This window comes from Thrips palmi, unplaced genomic scaffold (assembly GCF_012932325.1).
Source record: "Thrips palmi isolate BJ-2018 unplaced genomic scaffold, TpBJ-2018v1 HiC_scaffold_11, whole genome shotgun sequence".
NCBI classification, from domain to species: Eukaryota; Metazoa; Arthropoda; class Insecta; order Thysanoptera; family Thripidae; genus Thrips; species Thrips palmi.
In genome coordinates, this window is record NW_023144622.1 from 502,375 (window position 1) to 521,613 (window position 19,239).

At 47.5% G+C, this 19,239-nt stretch overlaps 2 protein-coding genes and 1 long non-coding RNA gene across 3 annotated transcripts in view; 2 read left to right on the top strand and 1 right to left on the bottom strand.

Moving 5' to 3' along the window:
- The window catches only part of LOC117639652, a 10,109-nt gene extending 6,127 nt beyond the window's left edge, over nucleotides 1-3,982 (top strand). The window contains exons 2-3 of the long non-coding RNA XR_004587381.1: nucleotides 3,052-3,118; nucleotides 3,825-3,982. This is a non-coding gene — a long non-coding RNA (uncharacterized LOC117639652). The remainder of the gene's footprint in view (nucleotides 1-3,051; nucleotides 3,119-3,824) is intronic.
- An 80-nt stretch (nucleotides 3,983-4,062) lies between these two features.
- On the top strand, nucleotides 4,063-9,104 carry LOC117639662 (protein O-linked-mannose beta-1,2-N-acetylglucosaminyltransferase 1-like). The gene is made up of 11 exons (XM_034375535.1): nucleotides 4,063-4,291; nucleotides 4,667-4,800; nucleotides 5,233-5,647; nucleotides 6,185-6,312; nucleotides 6,403-6,734; nucleotides 6,841-7,042; nucleotides 7,118-7,308; nucleotides 7,392-7,500; nucleotides 7,581-7,652; nucleotides 7,729-7,838; nucleotides 7,926-9,104. The coding sequence occupies exons 1-11, from the start codon at nucleotides 4,063-4,065 to the stop codon at nucleotides 7,993-7,995; spliced, it is 1,992 nt and encodes a 663-aa protein (XP_034231426.1). The 3' UTR covers nucleotides 7,996-9,104.
- Nucleotides 9,105-11,988: 2,884 nt separating this feature from the next.
- LOC117639549 (alanine--tRNA ligase, cytoplasmic) lies at nucleotides 11,989-19,238 on the bottom strand. The gene is made up of 21 exons (XM_034375332.1): nucleotides 19,119-19,238; nucleotides 18,442-18,602; nucleotides 18,123-18,311; nucleotides 17,892-18,037; nucleotides 17,605-17,796; nucleotides 17,367-17,511; nucleotides 17,145-17,290; nucleotides 16,922-17,048; nucleotides 16,702-16,834; nucleotides 16,487-16,611; nucleotides 16,080-16,233; nucleotides 15,825-15,994; nucleotides 15,482-15,736; nucleotides 15,039-15,401; nucleotides 14,799-14,954; nucleotides 14,536-14,706; nucleotides 14,338-14,451; nucleotides 14,086-14,260; nucleotides 12,941-13,149; nucleotides 12,541-12,846; nucleotides 11,989-12,448 (listed from the first exon to the last, which is right to left on the bottom strand). The coding sequence occupies exons 2-21, from the start codon at nucleotides 18,586-18,588 to the stop codon at nucleotides 12,098-12,100; spliced, it is 3,774 nt and encodes a 1,257-aa protein (XP_034231223.1). The 5' UTR covers nucleotides 18,589-18,602; nucleotides 19,119-19,238; the 3' UTR covers nucleotides 11,989-12,097.
- Nucleotide 19,239: the final 1 nt, after the last annotated feature.

The following is a 19,239-nucleotide window of genomic DNA, read 5'->3' on the forward strand; positions in this document are numbered from 1 at the left end:
GTTGATAGGGTAATCCTCTTAGGATCCTGACTGTGACCCACTGAACCACCGAATGAGTGGTCAGTCACATAGAACCGCACTGTTAAAAAAGCCGAAAAGGTACGGCTAGACCGTACCTCACGGTGTACAGAACAACTGTACCTAAAAACCGTGCTTCCCATTAGAGCCCATGTTATAACCCTACTCCGTACCCCAAAAGCCGTACTGGCTGAGGTACGGTGGTACCAGGCAAATTGACCATCAGACTGTGCCTGTGCCTTTCCCCGTGGATTTTTTCTACAGTGCGAGATGGAAAATCCATTGATTCGACGTGGAATCGATGGAAAATCAAAATCCATCGATCCCTCGTCGAACCGATGTCGCAATTCTCACGTCTCTCGTTTTTTTCGCGTTTCCCCTCGGTCCATTCCATGTTGTTGTCTTCGGCTTGTTACCGGCCGCGCCTCGGGCCGGGCGACGCGCAGCGCCGCGTGCCGCCCCAAGTTTGGGGCACAAATTTCTCCGGGTTGATTTACGCGCGCTGTCGTGTGCCGCGGTTCTAAAACTAAATCGCGAATACTTCCTGGCCGCGCCGGAGGGCCGGCGAGGCGCCGCCTGCCGCCAGGCAGCCGCCAGGCATGCCAGAGATAGTATATCAGGCCGTAAACCAGGTGAACACGTAACTCCGAGGCGCGAAAGCGCGAGAGAGCCGCGAGAGGGCCGCGAGAAAGTGGCGGGAAAGCGGAGGAAAACCGAGTGAGAGTCGTGAAAAGCAGCGGGAAAGCCACGGGAGAGTCTTGAGAAAGCAGGCGGAAAAGCCACGGGAGAGCCTTGAGAAATCCGTAGGAAAGTCGTGGGAAAGCCGCAGGAGAGCCTTGAGAAATCCGCGTAAAACTGTGCGAAATCCACGGCAAAACCGTGGGACAGCCGTGGAAAAGCAGCAGGAGAAATCCAGGGAAAGCGTGGAAAAGCCGTGAAAAAAAAAACCGCGGGAAAGCCTCGTGACGGCAGAGCGTTGCTTGAGACTTCCGGCGGCCGATGGTTGCCGCCTCCTTCCTCCTTGTTCAGCGACGTCTTGTCGTCGTTCCTGCTTTTCATTTCTCATTTTTTTTTTTTAACCCTTGATTACGGACTGATTGGCTTCGGCTGCGCTAATCATTTCCCCCGAATCGAAAGATGGAAATGGAATTCGTCGAGGGCCGTCTTGGCGGCGTCTTCATTTTCGCTCCCATTTTCTTGTATTTTCCCCCCTCTGTGTTGTCATTGTCCGCCGGCAATGCGAGGGACTCGGGGATGTGCCGACCGATTCCGGGAGTCGTTCTCGTCGCTCTGTCTCTCTCGCTCTCATGGAGCGTCGCGCATGGGTGCGAGAGAGACAGAGCGACGAAAACGACTCTCGGAATCAGTCTGCTGGGGCCTTGCACTGCAAGAAGCCCCTCGCTCGCTCGGACGAGGCGGACCGAGGCGGACGAATCCAAGTCGATGAACCTAGTGCGCCGTGCGCCGCCATGTTGGCGGTCTGTGCAGGGCTTCTATCAGGCCATGTGCAGATCAACGCCCCCCTCCCCCCCCCCCCCCCCCTCCCCTTCCCCCAGCCTGGTCCGCGGCAGGCAGGCGTGCCCGCAGCCTTCAGCGGACCAGCCAGCGTGATGTAACGGTCCCTGCATTTCGCGAGCCATTTCGAGCTCCATGGCGGGGCGTGCTGTATGATGCAGGGTGTGTACACTGGTAAAAGTGTAGTTCTGCGCTGCATTCATGCACAGGACTACGCTAGAAGGGCCTGACGCCCTGCTTTTGAAGCGCACAACAACGCTTCGAGGCATTGCCAGCATTTCTCCCGGGTAAGAGCATTTCTCCCGGCCGGAATGGGACGGATTGGGGATGGATGACAAACAAGAGAAAGCCGCCTTCGGTGGCCTTCGGGGTGCGGCTGTGCGGTTTGGTTTCGTGATCGGAAACGTTACTACATCGCCCGTGCCTCTCGGTGCCCATTGCCCCTCCCACGCCATGACACCCCCATCCCTTCTGGGCGCTGCGGCCGCGCGGCACGGCACGGCACGGCAGGTAGAGGGGTGCAGTGGTGCCCCCTGCCCCTGCTACTTGCCCCCGGAACGGATGGGACTCTCAAATCTAATTTGAAGAATGGAGTCGGTACGGCGAGCGGCGCTTCCTGCTCGCTGGGGGGATGAGCGGCACCATCATCGCCGTGGTGCCGTTTGGTCGCCCCACCCCACCCCGCACCCCGCCCCACCCCGCCCACCCCCCCGCCCCACCCCCCCCGCCCCACCCCACCCCACCCCACCCCGCCCCCCCCACCCCTCCCCACCCGCCCCCCCACCCCACCCCCCGCCCCACCCCGCCCCACCCCGCCCGCCCCGCCCGCCCTGCTGTTCCCTGCCCTGCTATGCCCTGCCCACGCCCACCCCGCCCCGCCCGGCCTTCTGTTTATTCCATTTACCATCACCACATTAATGTTTCCCTTTTTTACTTCGTCATTATTACCGGGTCGTCTTAATTCCGCCTTTTTCCCGGGCCGTCCCGGGGCGTTCGCTCGGGGCGGCCAAGTCCGAGACTGCAGCCTAGCCAGCCAGGCGAAGGCGAGCCTGCAGACTGATTCTGAGAGTCGTCTTCGTCGCTCTGTCTCTCTCGCACCCGTAAGAACGCCCCGTGAGTGCGAGAGAGACAGAGCGACGAAGACGACTGCTTGCCGCCTTGCGCCTTTCCGCCTGGAGGGCCTGGAGGCTCCGCTCGCTGCGTTATTCCGTTTGATGACTAGAAGGCGCGGCACGGTGCGCGTTGACGCGCTGGCCGGGCCCAAAATCACGGCCTGCGCGCTCGTCCGTCGCTCGGTCTCTCTCGCACTCATGGGGCGTCCCGTAGGGGTGCGAGAGAGACGGAGCGACGGGAGCGCACTGTTCGGGATCAGCGCACTGTGCAGCGAGCGATTCCGGTTGTTTTCTTCGTGTCTCTTTTGACAGTGGCGCGCGCCGCGGAGGTTCTTGACTCGAAGCCTCCGCGCTACCGTTGTCGTTCCCACTCTCATTGGTGCCCTCTCTCGCTCTCGTGTTACAGGTGGCCGAGGGCTGACGGGACTGTGATGGAAGCGGCGTCCTTCCCCACGCGAGCGGCAGGACACCGGGTGAGTTGTCGCGCGCGACCGCCCTGTAGGCTCACTTACAGCACACTGAATGTTATGTACAATTTTGTACGAGACGTCACAGTTTTTTGCGCAAAAGAAATTTTCGAACATTTTTTTTGTACGAAAAACTGCACATTTTTCGCCATTTTTGTACAAAATTTTGTACAAATTTGTGTGAAAAGTTCATGTGCACAAAAAACTGTGATGTCTCGTACAAAATTTGTACAAAAACATTTGGTTGAACAGTGCTGTCTCTCTCTCGCACTCGCAGGACGTCCCGCGGTGGTGCGAGAGAGACAGCGTGGACAGCACACTGTTTCCGTGAGGCATTTTCGTCGCTCTCTCTCTCTCTCTCTCTCTCTCTCTCTCTCTCTCTCTCTCTCTCTCTCTCTCTCTCTCTCACTCTCACTCACTCTCACAGCTATACGGGGACCCCCCATGAGTGCGAGAGAGACAGAGCGACGAAAACGACTAAGAGTCAGTCGAGCGATTCAGAAGAGTCGCATCCTCGCTATGTCTCTGTCACACACATGTGGTTCTTCACGAGGGTGCGAGAGAGACACAAGGCACACCGATCCTGAGTCCGCAGCGCCACGCAGCCCAGCGTGTTGTGCGTCGGCTCGGCCCTTTGGTGGCCCTTTGGGCGGCGACCCTTGACGGCGTCCTCGCGGCGGCTCACCGCACGCCCTGTCCTTGGTGTTTGCAGCGCTTGCAGAGCGCGTGCTGGCCGACTCCGGCCCGGCCTTCAGGCGAGCCTTCCGGGGTGCCATCGCCGTCGGGGCCCTGAGGGTGAGGCTGTGATGCTCTTGTGTCGGGTGTCGTGCGGCGACCGGCGCCGCGCTCCGCCACCCCACCACCACCGCCTCCCCGCCCCCTACCCTGGACCCGCCCCCGCGCCTGGACCGCCTGGACGCGCCGCGGGGCCGGGCAGGGCCGCGCCCGTCATGTTGCTGCTGGACCAGCGGGCCCCCGGACGTCCCCTGGGCCCCCTCGGTCCCCTCGGCGTGCTGGGGCCCCCGCTGGGGCTGCCGCTGGGACAGCTGGGGCGCCGCCGCGCGCTCGTCAAGGTGTTCCAAGCCCTGCTGGTGCTAGTGCTGCTCTTCACCATCGGCATCAACATCATGTTCATCCTGGACACGAGCAGGCGCCTGCAGGAGGAGGCCCTGCGCACTGGTGAGTGTGGCTGGACAAGTGTCCGGGGTCTTTGCACCTTTCCGAGTCATTTCCAAGCGCGGATGCAAGTGTTCCCCTCCCCTCCCCTGCCCCTAGATATCCACCTGGAAGGTAGGCAAAAGCAACACTTTGCTCCTGTACTTAGACAAAAGGTGATGTCCCCTCCCCCCCCCCAGGTGCGGATCCAGAAACGGATTGAGGGGGGGGGGCGTCGCAAAAGTTGCCTATCTACATGGCCAATGTGCGACTTTTTGCCTACCAGGGGGGGGGAGGGCTGAATCCGCACTTGTGCCACCACCACCCCCCCTTTCCCCTCTAAGGGCTGGTTCTGGACCCGCCACTGGCCACCTGATTGGCTCGGTGTCTCTGCTGCAGGGGACTCGTCCGAGCTGGTGAGCGGCGAGGCTCGGCACAACAGCCTGCGGCTGCAGGAGAGCCAGGCCAAGTCGCTGGTCATCGACGTGGTGTCCAGCCAGACCAGGGTGGCCGTGTCCGTGGACGGAGCCACGGTGAGTACTCTGGAAACTGCCGATGCACTGCCAATCCAAGTCTGAGACAGTCTCACACTTGTAGGTGTGCGACAATTTGTCTCACGCTTACATGTGTGAGACACGCTTGTCTCACGCTTGGAAGTGTGAGACATCGATGTCTCACACTTGCAAGTGTGAGACACGGTTTGTCCTACACTTGCAGACGTGGGTCCCGTGGCATTGAACCACAGAGCTAGCATAGGCAGCAAGTGTGGTACAAACCGTGTCTCACACTTGCAAGTGCGAGACTTTGTGCAAGAGTGAGACAAACGTGGCTCACACTTGTAAGCGTGAGACAAACTGCCCCACACTTACAAGTGTGAGACTGTCTCACACTTGGATTGGCAGTGTGGTTTTCCATTTGTAAACTACGGAGTTAGTGTTTGAACCGCGGGTCGGTGCTGCTCGCAGATCCTGGAGGACGCGGAGCCCCACAAGGGCCGCGGCGTGCACGTGGTGGTGCTGCACCAGGCGTCGGGCAGCGTGATGGCGGCGCGCGTGTTCGACACGTACTCGCCGCACGAGGACGACGCCATGGTGCTGTTCCTCAACATGGTGTCGGCCGGGCGCATCATCATCTTCGCCATCAAGGACGAGGGCTCCTTCCAGATGAAGTCCCCCGCGCGCGACCTGCTGCGCCGCCTGGGCTCGGCCCACGCGCCCGCCATCGGCTGGAGGGGCATGTGGGCCATGGTGAGCCAGAAGGCGAGCGACGGCGGCCCCGGCGGCCGCGTCCTGGGGGAGGGCCAGAGCAGCAGCAAGGAGTTCAACACGTGGGGCGCGCCCGTCACCCTGCAGGTCGAGGTGCCCCTGCTCTCCGTCGAAGGTCAGTATGTACCCACGTCGCACAGTGAGCCAGAAACCGGTGGAGGCGGCCAAAATTCTTGACGCATTTTGAGCTCCCGAGTCGCTTAACAGGACTCGAACCGAACATGTGACCCCACCAATGGATTCCTCGTTCGGAGAGCAATCCATTGGTGGGGTCACACGTTCGGTTCGAGTCCCATTCAGCGACTCTGGAGCTCAAAACGCGTCTAGAGTTTTGGCCGCCTGCGCCGGTCTTCTGGCCCACTGTGCGTCGGTTCCCGGTCATCCGTCGGAAGAGAACGACTAGATGCCGCTAGATGCAGTTTTCGTTAGCGAACGCGAGAGGCTCCGGCTTTATGGGTTATGGTGTACACTGTGGCTGCTTTGCCCTGGCACACCGTGCACGAAAGGCACGGCAGCCGTCTCTTCTCCAAGGCGCGGGTAGGCAACCCCCACCTCACACTGCCTCCCAGTGCTGCAGGTCGCCTACCCGCAGCATATGAGAAAAATACTGCACACTGTAAAAACGTCGCTAACTTCTTCTTTTTTTTCACAGAGAGTGAATGCAGTTGGCCAGAGACGGAGGAAAATCGTCGTCGGAAAGAATTTTGCAACCACATAGAAGGCTATGGGAGTGTGTGCAGTTGCCAGGATCCTGCACCCATCATGTTCAGCCCAGAACCAGTAGGTGTCAGTTACTGTCATTATCAACGAATCAAAGTAATTTTCTCTTATGATTTGATCGTGAAATCCTTTTGTTTTGTCTTTTTTCAGATTCCTAACAATCAAGTGAAAAACGTTCCAGTAGCAATTATTGCAAGTAATCGTCCACATTACCTGTATCGAATGCTTCGGTCACTATTGTCAGCCAGAGGGGCACAACCTGAAATGATCACAGTTTTCATTGACGGTTATTTCTCTGAGCCCATGGAAGTGACCCAATTGTTCGGACTCAGAGGTGTCCAGCACACTCCCATTGGCACCAAGAATGCTCGTATCTCACAGCATTACAAAGCAGCACTTACGGCCACTTTTAATTTATTTCCCTCTGCCCAACATGTCATAATCGTAGAGGAAGATCTAGATGTCTCACCGGACTTTTTTAGGTAGGCAGAAGTGCAGTTTTCAATCTTGGGTCCTTTCTCCTATTTTATTGTATTTTATTCAAATGTGTCACTCTGAATTTAAAAAATACAATCTTCTCTATTGCAGCTATTTTAGCCAGACTGTTCATTTATTGGATGAAGATCCATCACTCTATTGTATATCAGCTTGGAATGACCAGGGGTATGAACATACAAGTGATGATCCTTCACGTTTGTATCGAATAGAAACAATGCCTGGTTTAGGCTGGATTTTGAAACGGTCCATTTACAAAGAGGAGTTAGAACCCAACTGGCCAACTCCAGAGAAAGTAAGAAATCCTCTGCTACGTATGTGAAAAATTATTGTTACTTCATCTACTAACAATATGTTTTTTTCTTGGTAGATGTGGGATTGGGATATGTGGATGAGAATGCCTGAAGTTAGAAAAGGTCGAGAGTGTGTTGTACCAGATGTTTCTCGCACTTATCACTTTGGCTCATCAGGGCTGAATATGAATTCATACTTTCAAGAGGTTTACTTCAAGCAACATTCTTTTAACACTCAAAGCTATGTGCAACTGATAAATATTGACAGGTAAAGTGTGGTTCATTTCAGTTACAATTATTAACAGAATTGAGAAAATTTAAGTGCTAACCCGTCGGTCTTTTGCTACACAGTGTGAAGAAGTTAAAATATGAGCGTCAGATATGGAGAGATTTGAAGCATTCAATACCTTTAGATCATTCTAAAAATCCCTGTGATGAAGACTTTGTCCCTGATAAAAAAGTGAGAATTTATTTCAATAAAATGTTCAAGTATGAAGGACTACCATAATATGTTTATGTGATAATCTTATTATGTTCTAGGGGGAAGTGTATGTTCTCTATATAAAAATGGAATCTCCCAAAGATTTTGTCACATGGCTTCAAGTGGCCAAGGTAGTATTTCTTTTTCGATTTGAAATTTGCGTCTGGCACATTGTTTGGACTACCTTAGTAATCACCATTTCAACAGTGTTTCAGAATTTGGGACCTTGATGCAAGAGGATATCATAACAGCATGTGGAGGATGCGAATGAAAGGCAGTGATGTCATGGTGATTGGTGTTCCCAACTCTGAGTATTCGTAAGTATGATTGAAATTTATTCCTTTTTCTCCAAGACTGTTACACACCACATGACATGAATTTCCTTTCCGTTACTTCTTCAATAGGAGGTTTAAACCAGTCAACGTTACGCTTCTGTCACTGGAAACACCAAAGGAGAAATTGAAGGTCAGATAGCATATCCGAAGATGGACGCCCTTGCCGTCCATGCTGATTCAATTGGACTAAGTCAGCAGTGATTTTTAAATTTCCTGATAGTCAGGGAATGTGATTATATTTGTAAAATGTGCCGAAAGTGTTAATTTTATGATAATTTAATGATTGTGAAGGTTAAATGAACCCGACTGACAATAATGATTGGACTATTGCATTTATGTGTATACGTCTAGAGATACTATGTACTTACTGCTGTTCTGCTACAGCAATTTGAACATAGCTTTCATTTATTTTTATTACTCTATTGTTTCAATGTTTGCCCTCGATTTATTTTTCCTGTTTTTGTTTAACAAAAGAGGTGAAACTTTACTGTAGTCATTTGCAGCACACCCGGCCATTTGTATGATCATCGGTGCCAAAGACATATAGTTATTGTTGAGATGTATGTAATTATATTTTTTATTGTTTGATGTGGCTTACTGTACAGTGTTCAAAGCTGTGCGCAATGTCTATTGGTTATTACTTATAGAAGAAGTATGAACTCAGCTACTCACATGTTAAAATTTACTGATGTTCTCAAGCTGTTACTTGATAGTGCATTGATTTTGTGAGCTATGCATGAGTTGCAGGCATTCTAGACTCTTTATTTCTCTTAAAAACTGATTCTTCAATACAGCCAATGACTAAATGTAATACTGCAATATGTGAGAACGAGTGGCGGAACCCAGTGTTAAATGGATTAATTATTCATTCATTCATGGTGTGTAGACCATGATAAGCAGTCAAATTGACAATTCATCACAAAACTAATCACTTACCATCATATCAGGCATAAGCAATTTGCCTTAGTTTTTAATTGGTTCCTTCGTTACAGATTAAAAATAATTTTAAAAAATATGTTGTTTCTAGGTAAGATAGAAAATGAATTTTTAAAGAAATGAAATGTAGCAAATACATGATCAAATTACTGTCTGTATTTTTGGAAATCTAATGTTATTAATTTGCTCCATCCGTGAACTGAATTTTGGCCCTGAGTGGCATGAGATGAGGTCCGATAAACCCTACCCTAGTGGTATCGTATTCTTGTTAAGACTACAAAGAGCTGAATGAAATTTCTGATTTGAAAGTGACATGTTTTTGTTCTGCAAACCTTCTCCTCTACTTTCTTCACGAAAGAAAAAAGTGGGGAAAAAAATTCACAGAACTCCCAGAACAAATTGCAGGTCTTCCCTGTGACGTGTCAAAGGGGTGGTCTACCTTCCGGGCGCTGTGCCGCAGAGGGTAAAGAAATAGGTTCAACAATCCCGGGCGAGGCTCACAGGGACATTTCAGGTCACCCAATCTCTCTACCCTGTCTACTGCCATCCGAACAGTGCAGTGTGATCTATCTGAGAGTGGAACTGTGATTGGGATGCTCCGACAGGTGATCCCACAATGCGGTCGGTCCGGTCGCTGGTCGGTCGGACAGTCGATCAGTAACATCACCAACCGTCGGCTACGGCAAGAGCGTCACGCAGAGAGGAAGGACCTTGGTTCGATACCCAGCCCCTTCATTCTTTTTCTTCGTTACCGCTTCCCCTACGATGAGTCAGAGTTAAGGCTCCCATAGCAAGTTTAACGGTGGTTCAGTGGGCAAAAGCTTCAGCCACTACGACAAGGGTGTAGGTTCGAATCCTCGTCACACATGTATCTTTTCATCAGTTTAGCACTTGAATTTGGTTCGATGGGTGCAACTTTCGGGGCGACCACTTGTATGCCAAGTTGGTGGCCGAGGATGCTTAGGTGGCGGACGCAACGTGATGAGTCGGGGTTCGAATCCTCGACGCGATTCTGTTTTCCAAGTTAGCGGCTCCTCTCTCGTACCATCAGTACGAGTTTCGGACTACTTAGTAGAAGAGAGGCGATGGCCGAGGGTGCTGAGGCGTCGTTCTCCGAGAGAAAGGCCCGGGTTCGAATCCCGGACACTTTGACTATTTTCCAAGTTTGTGGCTCTACCATGGAGCCATCAGTACGAGTTACGATTTAGGCAGCTACAAGGTAGTCGGTGGCCGAGGGTGTTAAGGTGTCGGTCACCACTAGAGAGGTCTGGGTTCAACTCCCAGACGAGGCCGAATACAGGAAGGGGCCGGCATGAGAAGGACCTGGGTTCAACTCCCAGGCGAGGCCAAATACAGGAAGGAGCCGGCATGAGAAGGACCTGGGTTCAACTCCCAGACGAGGCCGAATATAGGAAGGGGCCGGCATGAGAAGGACCTGGGTTCAACTCCCAGGCGAGGCCAAATACAGGAAGGAGCCGGCATGAGAAGGACCTGGGTTCAACTCCCAGGCGAGGCCAACTACAGGAAGAGGCCGGCACGAGAAGGACCTGGGTTCAACTCCCAGCCAAGGACCTGGGTTCAACTCCCAGGCAACGAGCTGGGTTCAAGTCCCAGGCATGGTCAAACACAGGAAGGGGCCGGCATGAGAGAACTTGGGTTCAACTCCCAGGCGAGGACAGCTATGGAAAGTTGCCGGCATGGGAGAACTTGGGTTCAACGCCCCGGCGATGCTAAATACATCCTCAGTGGTCATCAAAATTGAAAGAGTGACCGACAAGTAAAACGCCGAGCTAGACACATTGGTTTATAAACACATCCAATCAACAGGTGTCCTTCGTTATTGATTTTGTCAACACAATTTTACCTGATGTATAGATGAGGACTGTTTTCACTTCACGTAGAACCCATGGGAAATTAAAGAGTGTTGCTCTAAAACATGGCCTCTTCTGTACATCAGCTCGTAGTTTAAACCAATTCCAGATAAAATTTTGATAACAATAATCTAAGTGCCATTGAGCATATTTCCCCCGTCTTGACTTCCCTGCACAGTTCTCTCTCTCATGCCGGCGCCTGTCCGTATCTGTCCCCGTCTGGGAGTTGAACCCAAGTATACTTGTCGTATCAGCCTCTTCCTGCATTCAGCCTCGCCTGGGAGTTGAACCCAAGTCCTCTCATGCCGGCCCCTTCCTGTATTTGGCCTCGCCTGGGAGTTGAACCCAGGGCTTTCTCATACCAGCCCCTTCCGGCTCCTTCCTGTAATTGGCCTCGCCTGGGAGTTGAACCCAGGTCCTTCTCATGCCGGCCCCTTAGTTGGCCTCGCCTGGGAGTTGAACCCAGATCCTTCTCATGCCGGCCCCTTCCTGTGTTTGGCCTCGCCTGGGAGTTGAACCCAGGTCCTTCTCATGCCGGCCCCTTCCTGTATTCGGCCTCGTCTGGGAGTTGAACCCAAACTTCTTTAGTGGTGACCGACACCTTAACACCCTCGGCCACCGACTACCTTGTAGGTTCCTAAATCGTAACTCGTACCGATGGCACCAGTATTGAGCCACAAGTTTGGAAAAGAGTCAAGCGCGCGGGAATCGAACCCAGGCCTCTCTCTCGGAGAACGACGCCTCAGTACCCTCGGCCACCACCTCTCTTCTTCTGTGCACTTCGAAACTCGTACTGATGGTACGAGAGAGGAGCCGCTAACTTGAAAAACATAAACGCGTCGAGGATTCGAACCCCGACCCTTCACGTGGCGTCCGCCACCTAAACATCCTCGGCCACCAACTGGCATACAAGGGGTCGCGCCGAAAGTTGCACTCCTCAAACCAAATTCAAGTGGTCCATTTTGTTGCTCAGCGCCGGGAAGGTAGACCACCCCTTTAGCACGTCACAGTGAAGACCCGCAAAACAAGACATCATAGAATTGTCACGCCTCGCAGTCAAACCTAGGTCCTTTATCAGGGCGGCCGCTACCTTTGCGCTCTCAGCCACCTTTTGGTTTTGTTTGAGAAGTAAACCGAGCAAAATGTTGATATGTTTTGGGATTTGTACCCATGGCCCTTCCCCAGACGGACACTACATTTGAACTCTAAGCCACCCTGACGCCTGTTTTTGTACTGCCTAGTCTTAGAGGGATGTTACAGGGTTTGAAAGGAAAATAGGGAAACTGTTATCATGTTTGAGGAAGGAGCAAAATGACAACAAAATCTAATTTGTTGGGGTCAGTTTTATTCATTTAAAACAATTTGTTAGTCAATAAATTACACCTGTGAGCAAGTTTGGTCTCAGATTGAGCAAAAGTTCTTACTGGCCTTGGTCTAATGTCTTTTCTTGTTCTTTCCTTTCTTCTTTTGAGGATTTTCTTGAGGTTTGGGACTTGTGGGAGTGGGAGTAGATTTTGCTGGTGGGGCAGGAGTGGCAGAAGCGGCGATGGCAGCAGGGCCAGTAGGAGGAACCGACGTGGCAGCAGGAGGGAGAGCAGGAACCGTCACAGAAGCTGCACTTACAAGCGTCTGCTGAATCTCAGCGTTCACTTTCCCCAAGGAAGCGTGGCCATTTACAGGTGGACGTCCTTCCAGAGAAGGTGGGGTTGAAGTCGACTTTTGAAGTGTCGAAGAGGGCAATTCTATGTCACCAACGATTGATCGGACCTCAGGCTGATTTAGAATCTGAAAAACAGCATACCAATAATTAGTAGTAAAACAACTTTTTGTTTAAACGCTTCCAGAGTATCAGCTTTAAGGGTTTTTATAGAACCTACCGTATTCATCCACCGATTTAGATTGATAAGATTGCTCATTGCAGGGTACAAATTGTACATGTACACAGGCAAAAGTAAACTGAAGAGGGTAATATCTGCCAGAGTAATTCGTTCATCAGCCAAAAATGTGGATTTAAGAAACAACTGGTCCAGAAATTTAAGGTTGAGACACAGTTCGTCATTGGTTAGATTGTCAGGCAGACAATGCTTTTGATTCAATGAACTCTTGAACACAGCACTAAGTGAAGCACCAACAGAGCACCGAATATGGTTCTCACAGAACTCCACCCATTGTAAAACTTTAGCCTGTTACAAGCAAAGAAGATACAAAAATAAGAAAGAAATGATTTAAGAAAAAGGAACTGTTGTTTCAGGTGATAGAACTAAGTGAGTCTTTTACCTGATTGTAAACAGATGATCCACCTCGCAAGGCTGGAGTTGACAGATAATAGCAAATGGAAGCTGTATTGGTAAATGACACACCATTTTCACTGTATTCGTGTTCTCCTGCAGTAACACTAATGTCCTTCCCAGCGTACTTAGCACATATCAGGGCCCGAATGAAACACGTGCTTCCTTTTTCAGCTTTCAGAGTAGGACCCGCTGGTGCTGTAAGCACATACAACCTTTTAAAGTAAATAGCATAAATGATTTGCTCAGTAATAAAATTGATTAATTCATAAAAGCATACCTGCATCAACTACCTACTGTACTTCAAGCTGTGCATGTAAGTTGGTGTGCAAGAAGCAAAATTGTTATTGTGAATAATAGAATAGAAACAAATGATACGGCAAAATAATAATGACAGCATTACAACGGGGTCGGATGTTCTGTATTGCTTCAATAAATACATGCTCACACTCAAACATACAAAATCACTTACAAAAATAGTAAATTTAGAAAATAACATGCACAAACTTTATCTAGTTGCTACAAAAAAGCCACAAAAAACAGAAAAAGAAATAAAAAACATTTTGATACAACTTTAACTGCATGCAGCAAATATTTCATAAAAACGTACAACAAAAAAAGAAAAAGTTCAGTTGGGCAACTGCCGATAATGTTAATATACTTTCCAAGAAATAAACTGAGCTTTACACTATATTAGACAGCAAACCAAAACCAAGAAGGAAAACATAACAAGCCTATAAAATCTCTTCCTAAAGCTTCGACAATGAATTTCAACATTTTGAATAACAAGAAATGTACAAACAGGTTACAAATGCACATTGCCTCCAAAGGTTAATAAAATGATAAAAAAACATTGGCACATTAAATACAGGAAAAAGGAAGGGGAAGGGGAGTAACTATAAAGTGTATGGACTTCAAGGGGAAAAAAAAGGGGGAAGAGATGGGAAAACTTTTTAAAAGTTGAAATTTCTGTGAAAAGAATAATTTCAAAGGAAACAAGGAGAGGATTTAGAAGGTTAAGCGCCAAAATACTTGAATGTCACAAAAATTAAAACAAACAAGAAATTGCAACTTATAGGTCACATTCTCTGAGCATCACACGGCAGTAACATGCGAGACAAATTTAGGCTTTACCTCCACCAATCTTGCTAGATGCAAAAGATAAGGCCTTGTCGAGAGCGGCCGCCAAAGCGTCAATGTTTGATCCTGAGGCTTGGGCAGACTCAGCCTTGCCACCTCCTTTGCCTTCCATCAGCACTGAAACGGCTCCAACCCATTCATTTGCTTTCAGACCCTTCTCCACGGCACTCTGAGAGAAGAGAAGCAACAGTTGGTCAGCACCCAATTCACAATTTAAGACAACAAGTTTAACTAAAGGACAATTACCTTTGGTACAGCAGAGAGACAAAAGATCTTCTTAGCAGCAGCATCCACACTGAAGAACATGGCAGGTGTTTCAGGTGCAAATGCCTTAACTTGTTTCAAAGCACCATCCAAAGCCTGTTCCATGATTAGTCAAAAATTAATATTATTCTCCTACGATTTATAGACACAAGTGAAATTAGCTGATTGAACTTCTTTTACCTTTGTGTTAGAGTCAGCTTGGAGTTCCTTCACCAATAATGGCATGTTGGGATTTGCCTGACACAAAGCCTTAATCTCATCAGCGACATTAGCAGCTAGAGCTGCTTTCACAGCACGTTCCTTGTCATCTAACTGCTTCTTCAGGTTCTTCAGGAGAGTTCGCATTTCTTCCTACACCATGCCATTAAAAAAAAAAGAGCCCTATTAATAAGTCATCAAATTTAGGAATACTATAAGAACTAAGAGGAATGATATCAACATACCTTCTTCCAGTAGGGAATGACAGCTTGAGATATGTCATTTGTAAGCTCTACAATCTTTTTCACTACGACCTTCTGGTCAGCTGCAGTTTTGATGGCATCCAATGATGTACGAACAGAGTTGAGCTCGTTCTCCAATAATTCAGTCTTTTTCAAAGCCTATAAAGCAAAAATAACACAATTTTAATATTACTTTAACTATACTAAATATGGGGTTAAAATGGCTGAGTTTGAAGGCTTTACCTTCTGGGCCTCAGGTCCAGTCAAAGCAACAATACGGCGAATGCCTTTGGCAATTGCTTCCTCACTAGCGATGACAAAGTCACCAATGTGTCCCGCTCGCTGCAGATGAGTGCCTCCACAAAATTCAATGGAAGTAGCAGCTCCTGCTGGGCTGTTGGGATCAGCTTCTAATTTTTCAACAGGGATGCCAATTGAGACAATTCTCACGGGATCGGGATAGGTCTCTTCAAACACAGCTCGAAGACCACGAATTGTCTTAGCAACTGCCAAGTTGGATTCCTTGGCATATACTTCTTCATTACGAGCAATAAGTTTATTGGATTCCTGTTCAGTTTTCTTAACTTGATCCACAGTCATAGCACCCTACAAAACAAATTAAATATTATTATTGATTATTACAGAAAATGGATAGTAGCCACAAAGCACAGACGCTAATAACTAACCTTGTTGGTAAAATCAAATCTTAATCTATCAGGAGCCACAAGCGAACCTCTCTGATCAGCCTCTGTTCCCAAGACAGCACGAAGAGCGTAATTCAAAACATGGGTTCCGGTGTGGTTCTTCATGATCAACTGTCGGCGGGCACCGTCCAAGTGTAAAGCAACAGAGTCACCTACTTTCAGAGTTCCTTCTACGGAGCCAATGTGAAGCACATATCCTCCTCGAACTTGGACATTCTTCACAGAAAATTCTGTGCTCTATGATTTAAAAATTGAAATAAATTAAATTAACTTAGAAAGTAAAGGAGAATATTGGTAAAAAGTTACAACTTATATAAATTAGTACCTCATCACCAACTTTGACCATAAAGCCCTCATCAAAAATTTGTCCACCCTGTTCAGCATAGAATACAGTCTTGTCAAGCAGAACACCACATTCCTGACCAGATGTTACTTCCTGGACAAACTGTTTGGAGTGTCGCAGTGCAATAACCTTGGCAACACATGAGGGGAACTCTGGAAGAAACAAACGACAAAAATGTCATAAAGATTATCTAGAAATAAAAATTAAGATTTTTCAATTTAATGTTATTATAATTACCATATTCAGCATCCTTGTCCTGTGATTTAGCTTTGTAGTTGTATTTCAAAGAATCATCTGATGGGCCCACTTTTTGGTCCTGAAGGTGAGTGATGGCATGAATATCCAAACTGATCTGGTCGTCCAGACCAGCTCCTCGACCTTGAGAAATCAGCTGCAAATAATTCAGAGGTAAGAAAAGTGAAGACTTTCACCCATAAAAGTTATAAAAGAAGTTCTGTAGAATTTAAAGAATGTACTATAAAACATTAAATTTTCTTTTTTCTCAAAAACAGAAAAGAAGCATTTCCCCTCCATAAAATTTAGTAAAATGGCTACACACTCAACATGGTACTACATTACTGCACCCCAAGACAAATCACTCATTCTATCTTAACAAGAAAATGAATACATAGATAAAAACTCACTTGTGCTTGTTTCTTGGATTCTTCATATGCAGGCATATCCACAGTGAGATTCTTTTCCTCAGCCATCAGCTGAGTCAAGTCAACAGGGAATCCATATGTGTCATAGAGACGCCAAGCAACATCACCTAAAATTGCAGACCATAATTTACTACCTAGCTTTTCATTCAATTTGCTACAAAATTCTAGTCTAGAGCCATGAATAGCAAACCACTTACCAGGAAGAGTCTTACTATCCCCCAACTTTCCAATAGTTCTGTTCAAAAGGTTCCTGCCTCTGGATAAGGTTTTCAAGAACTGCTGCTCCTCTTCATTGATGGTATCGATTATGCTCTGAGGGTCTTTCTTGACCTAAAGCAAGAATCACATTTTGGAATAAGTGAATGTGTGTAGCTTAAGCATAAAAATCTGGTCAAGAATAATCCAAATTCCACCCACCTCGGGGAAGGTTTCACCCAACAACTCAATAACAGTATGGACCAAAGTGGCAAAGAATCCGGGTTTTGCATTAAGTTTTTCAGTGGCATAGCGCACAGCACGACGCAGAATACGTCTCAGGACATATCTGATGGGACAAAGAGTTAAGAAGCAACAGGTTACGTACAGACTAAGCTGAAAAATTATCTACAGTGAATGATAAGAGAACTTTGACTCTTCATACCCTCGACCAGTGTTATCAGGAGTGCCTCCATCAGCAAGTGCAATAGTGATGGTCCTTGCATGGTCAGCAAGTACTCGGTAAGCCATGTCCACCCCATCAGAGTCTTCAGCACCAACACGTCCTTGGTAAGCGGGAGCATTCGTTCCCTACATCAACAACGTAGCTTTAACTGACAGTTCCTTTAGCTAGTGAGAGGGTTTGGTTAAAAAAAGTCATGAATACCTTCTGAATAGCATCAAAGAGTGGCAAAAATACATCAGTATCATAATTGGATCTTTTGTTTTGAATTACAGACACCAAACGTTCAAATCCCATGCCACAATCAATATGTTTTTTGGGAAGCAACTTCAATGACCCATCAGATTCTCTATAAGCAGAAATAAAACAATTTTAATTTTTAAAATACAGAATAGGATTACTTTTTAACACTTTTTTGAAGATTAAGTTTGGCAAACCGCACCTGTTGTATTGAATGAATACCAAATTCCAGATTTCCAAGACATCAGGGTCATCCTGGTTTACAAGATGGGCAGCTTCCCGACCTCCAATTCGATCAAAGTGAAGTTCTGAACAAGGTCCGCAAGGACCAGTTTCACCCATCTCCCAAAAGTTATCTTTCATACTTCCTGGCAACACATGAGACTCTGGAATACTGAAATGAGAGAATAAAAGACAAACTTTAGAAACATTTGGAAATAATTTACTACTGCTACTTAAAAATAAAAAATTGAAAGTGAAACTAAATACCCTAGCTTAATCCAAATTTGTCTGCATTCTTCATCAGGCTCCAGGCCAGCTGCCGCATTTCCTCCAAAGTAAGTGACATACAAGCGGTCAGCAGGAAGTTTGAACACGTCAGTCAAGAGTTCCCATGCCCAAGTACAGACCTCTTTCTGTGAACAATCAAAACATGAATCTCAAAATAAAGGAATGAATTTTCCACAGCTATAATTATTAAATATTACATCTCAAACAAACCTTGAAGTAGTCACCAAAGGACCAATTACCCAACATTTCAAAGAAAGTATGATGATAAACATCTTTCCCAACATCATCGAGGTCATTGTGCTTGCCACCAGCACGAATACACTTCTGTGTGTTGCAAGTCCTGATCCACTTAGACATATCACTATTAGGATCAACAGTTCCAAGGAAAATAGGCTTAAACTGAAACATACAGACACAAAACAAATTAACGTAAACACTAATGAAAAAGGACAAAACATACCAGGTAAATGATTTTTCAATTTAAGTCTTATTTAAAGGTTTTGGTGGGAGGAAATGTCTCATAACTTACTTGATTCATTCCAGCATTAGCAAAAAGCAAAGTTGGATCATCAAGAGGAATAGTTGAAGATGAGTGCACATACTCATGCTTCTTCTTCTCGATAAAGAAGTCCAGAAATGCCTTTCTGACATCTTTAGCTGACATTGATGAATTCATTTTGGGCACGCTTTCTGCAACGGAAGAGACTTGCATTAAATTTAAAATTAAAACACGCACACAAAAACAATGAATGGGTAACGATGATTCTTCTGGTCAGACTTGCATCCTTGCTAAAGACAAGACAAGTCTGGGATAGAGAACACACGGTCCAACTGTTGCACTGCAGTTACAAAGGGGAAAGCACAAATTGTCAATAAATACAAAATTACGCGGAGGCCGGTCAGAAGCCGAGTGTGGCTCGCGCTGATAAACTGACAGGAACGGCAGTAATCACCCATGGAAGTAGTATCGGACACATAAATCAAGTTTTGGATAATTTGTAGACCACCCATATGTTCTAATCAAATGCATTTGGTTGCACATATGGATCAGCAGGGGATATGCACGTAGAGACCAATTTCATCATTTCATTCAATAAACATTCTTAACTGGTACAGGAATAGCACAGAACATGAGACACAACGAAATACACGTTTCTTGAAGCTAAAGCGAAGGCAATAAATAAATGATGTCCCTTGAATACTTACATGGTCCAATTTCTTCTAACAAATTTCTATCCTCGGGTGAAACCAGGATGAACATGAACGGGGTTCTTGGAAGGATAGGTTAGGGACACAGCCACGACGAGGAAGAAGTGACTTGTTATCG

What these genes read in the sequence shown, in the direction of transcription:
- LOC117639662 (XM_034375535.1), top strand. Translation starts at nt 4,063, where the DNA reads ATGTTGCTGCTGGACCAGCGGGCCCCCGGACGTCCCCTGGGCCCCCTC. An exon ending in TGTCCGTGGACGGAGCCACG is followed by an intron (nt 4,801 to 5,232) that starts GTGAGTACTCTG and finishes TGCTGCTCGCAG; the next exon opens with ATCCTGGAGGACGCGGAGCC. An exon ending in CAACTGATAAATATTGACAG is followed by an intron (nt 7,309 to 7,391) that starts GTAAAGTGTGGT and finishes TTTGCTACACAG; the next exon opens with TGTGAAGAAGTTAAAATATG.
- LOC117639549 (XM_034375332.1), bottom strand. Translation starts at nt 18,588, where the DNA reads ATGAATTCATCAATGTCAGCTAAAGATGTCAGAAAGGCATTTCTGGAC. An exon ending in GTATTCATTCAATACAACAG is followed by an intron (nt 17,512 to 17,604) that starts GTGCGGTTTGCC and finishes TTCTGCTTATAG; the next exon opens with AGAATCTGATGGGTCATTGA. An exon ending in TAAATCGGTGGATGAATACG is followed by an intron (nt 12,449 to 12,540) that starts GTAGGTTCTATA and finishes GCTGTTTTTCAG; the next exon opens with ATTCTAAATCAGCCTGAGGT.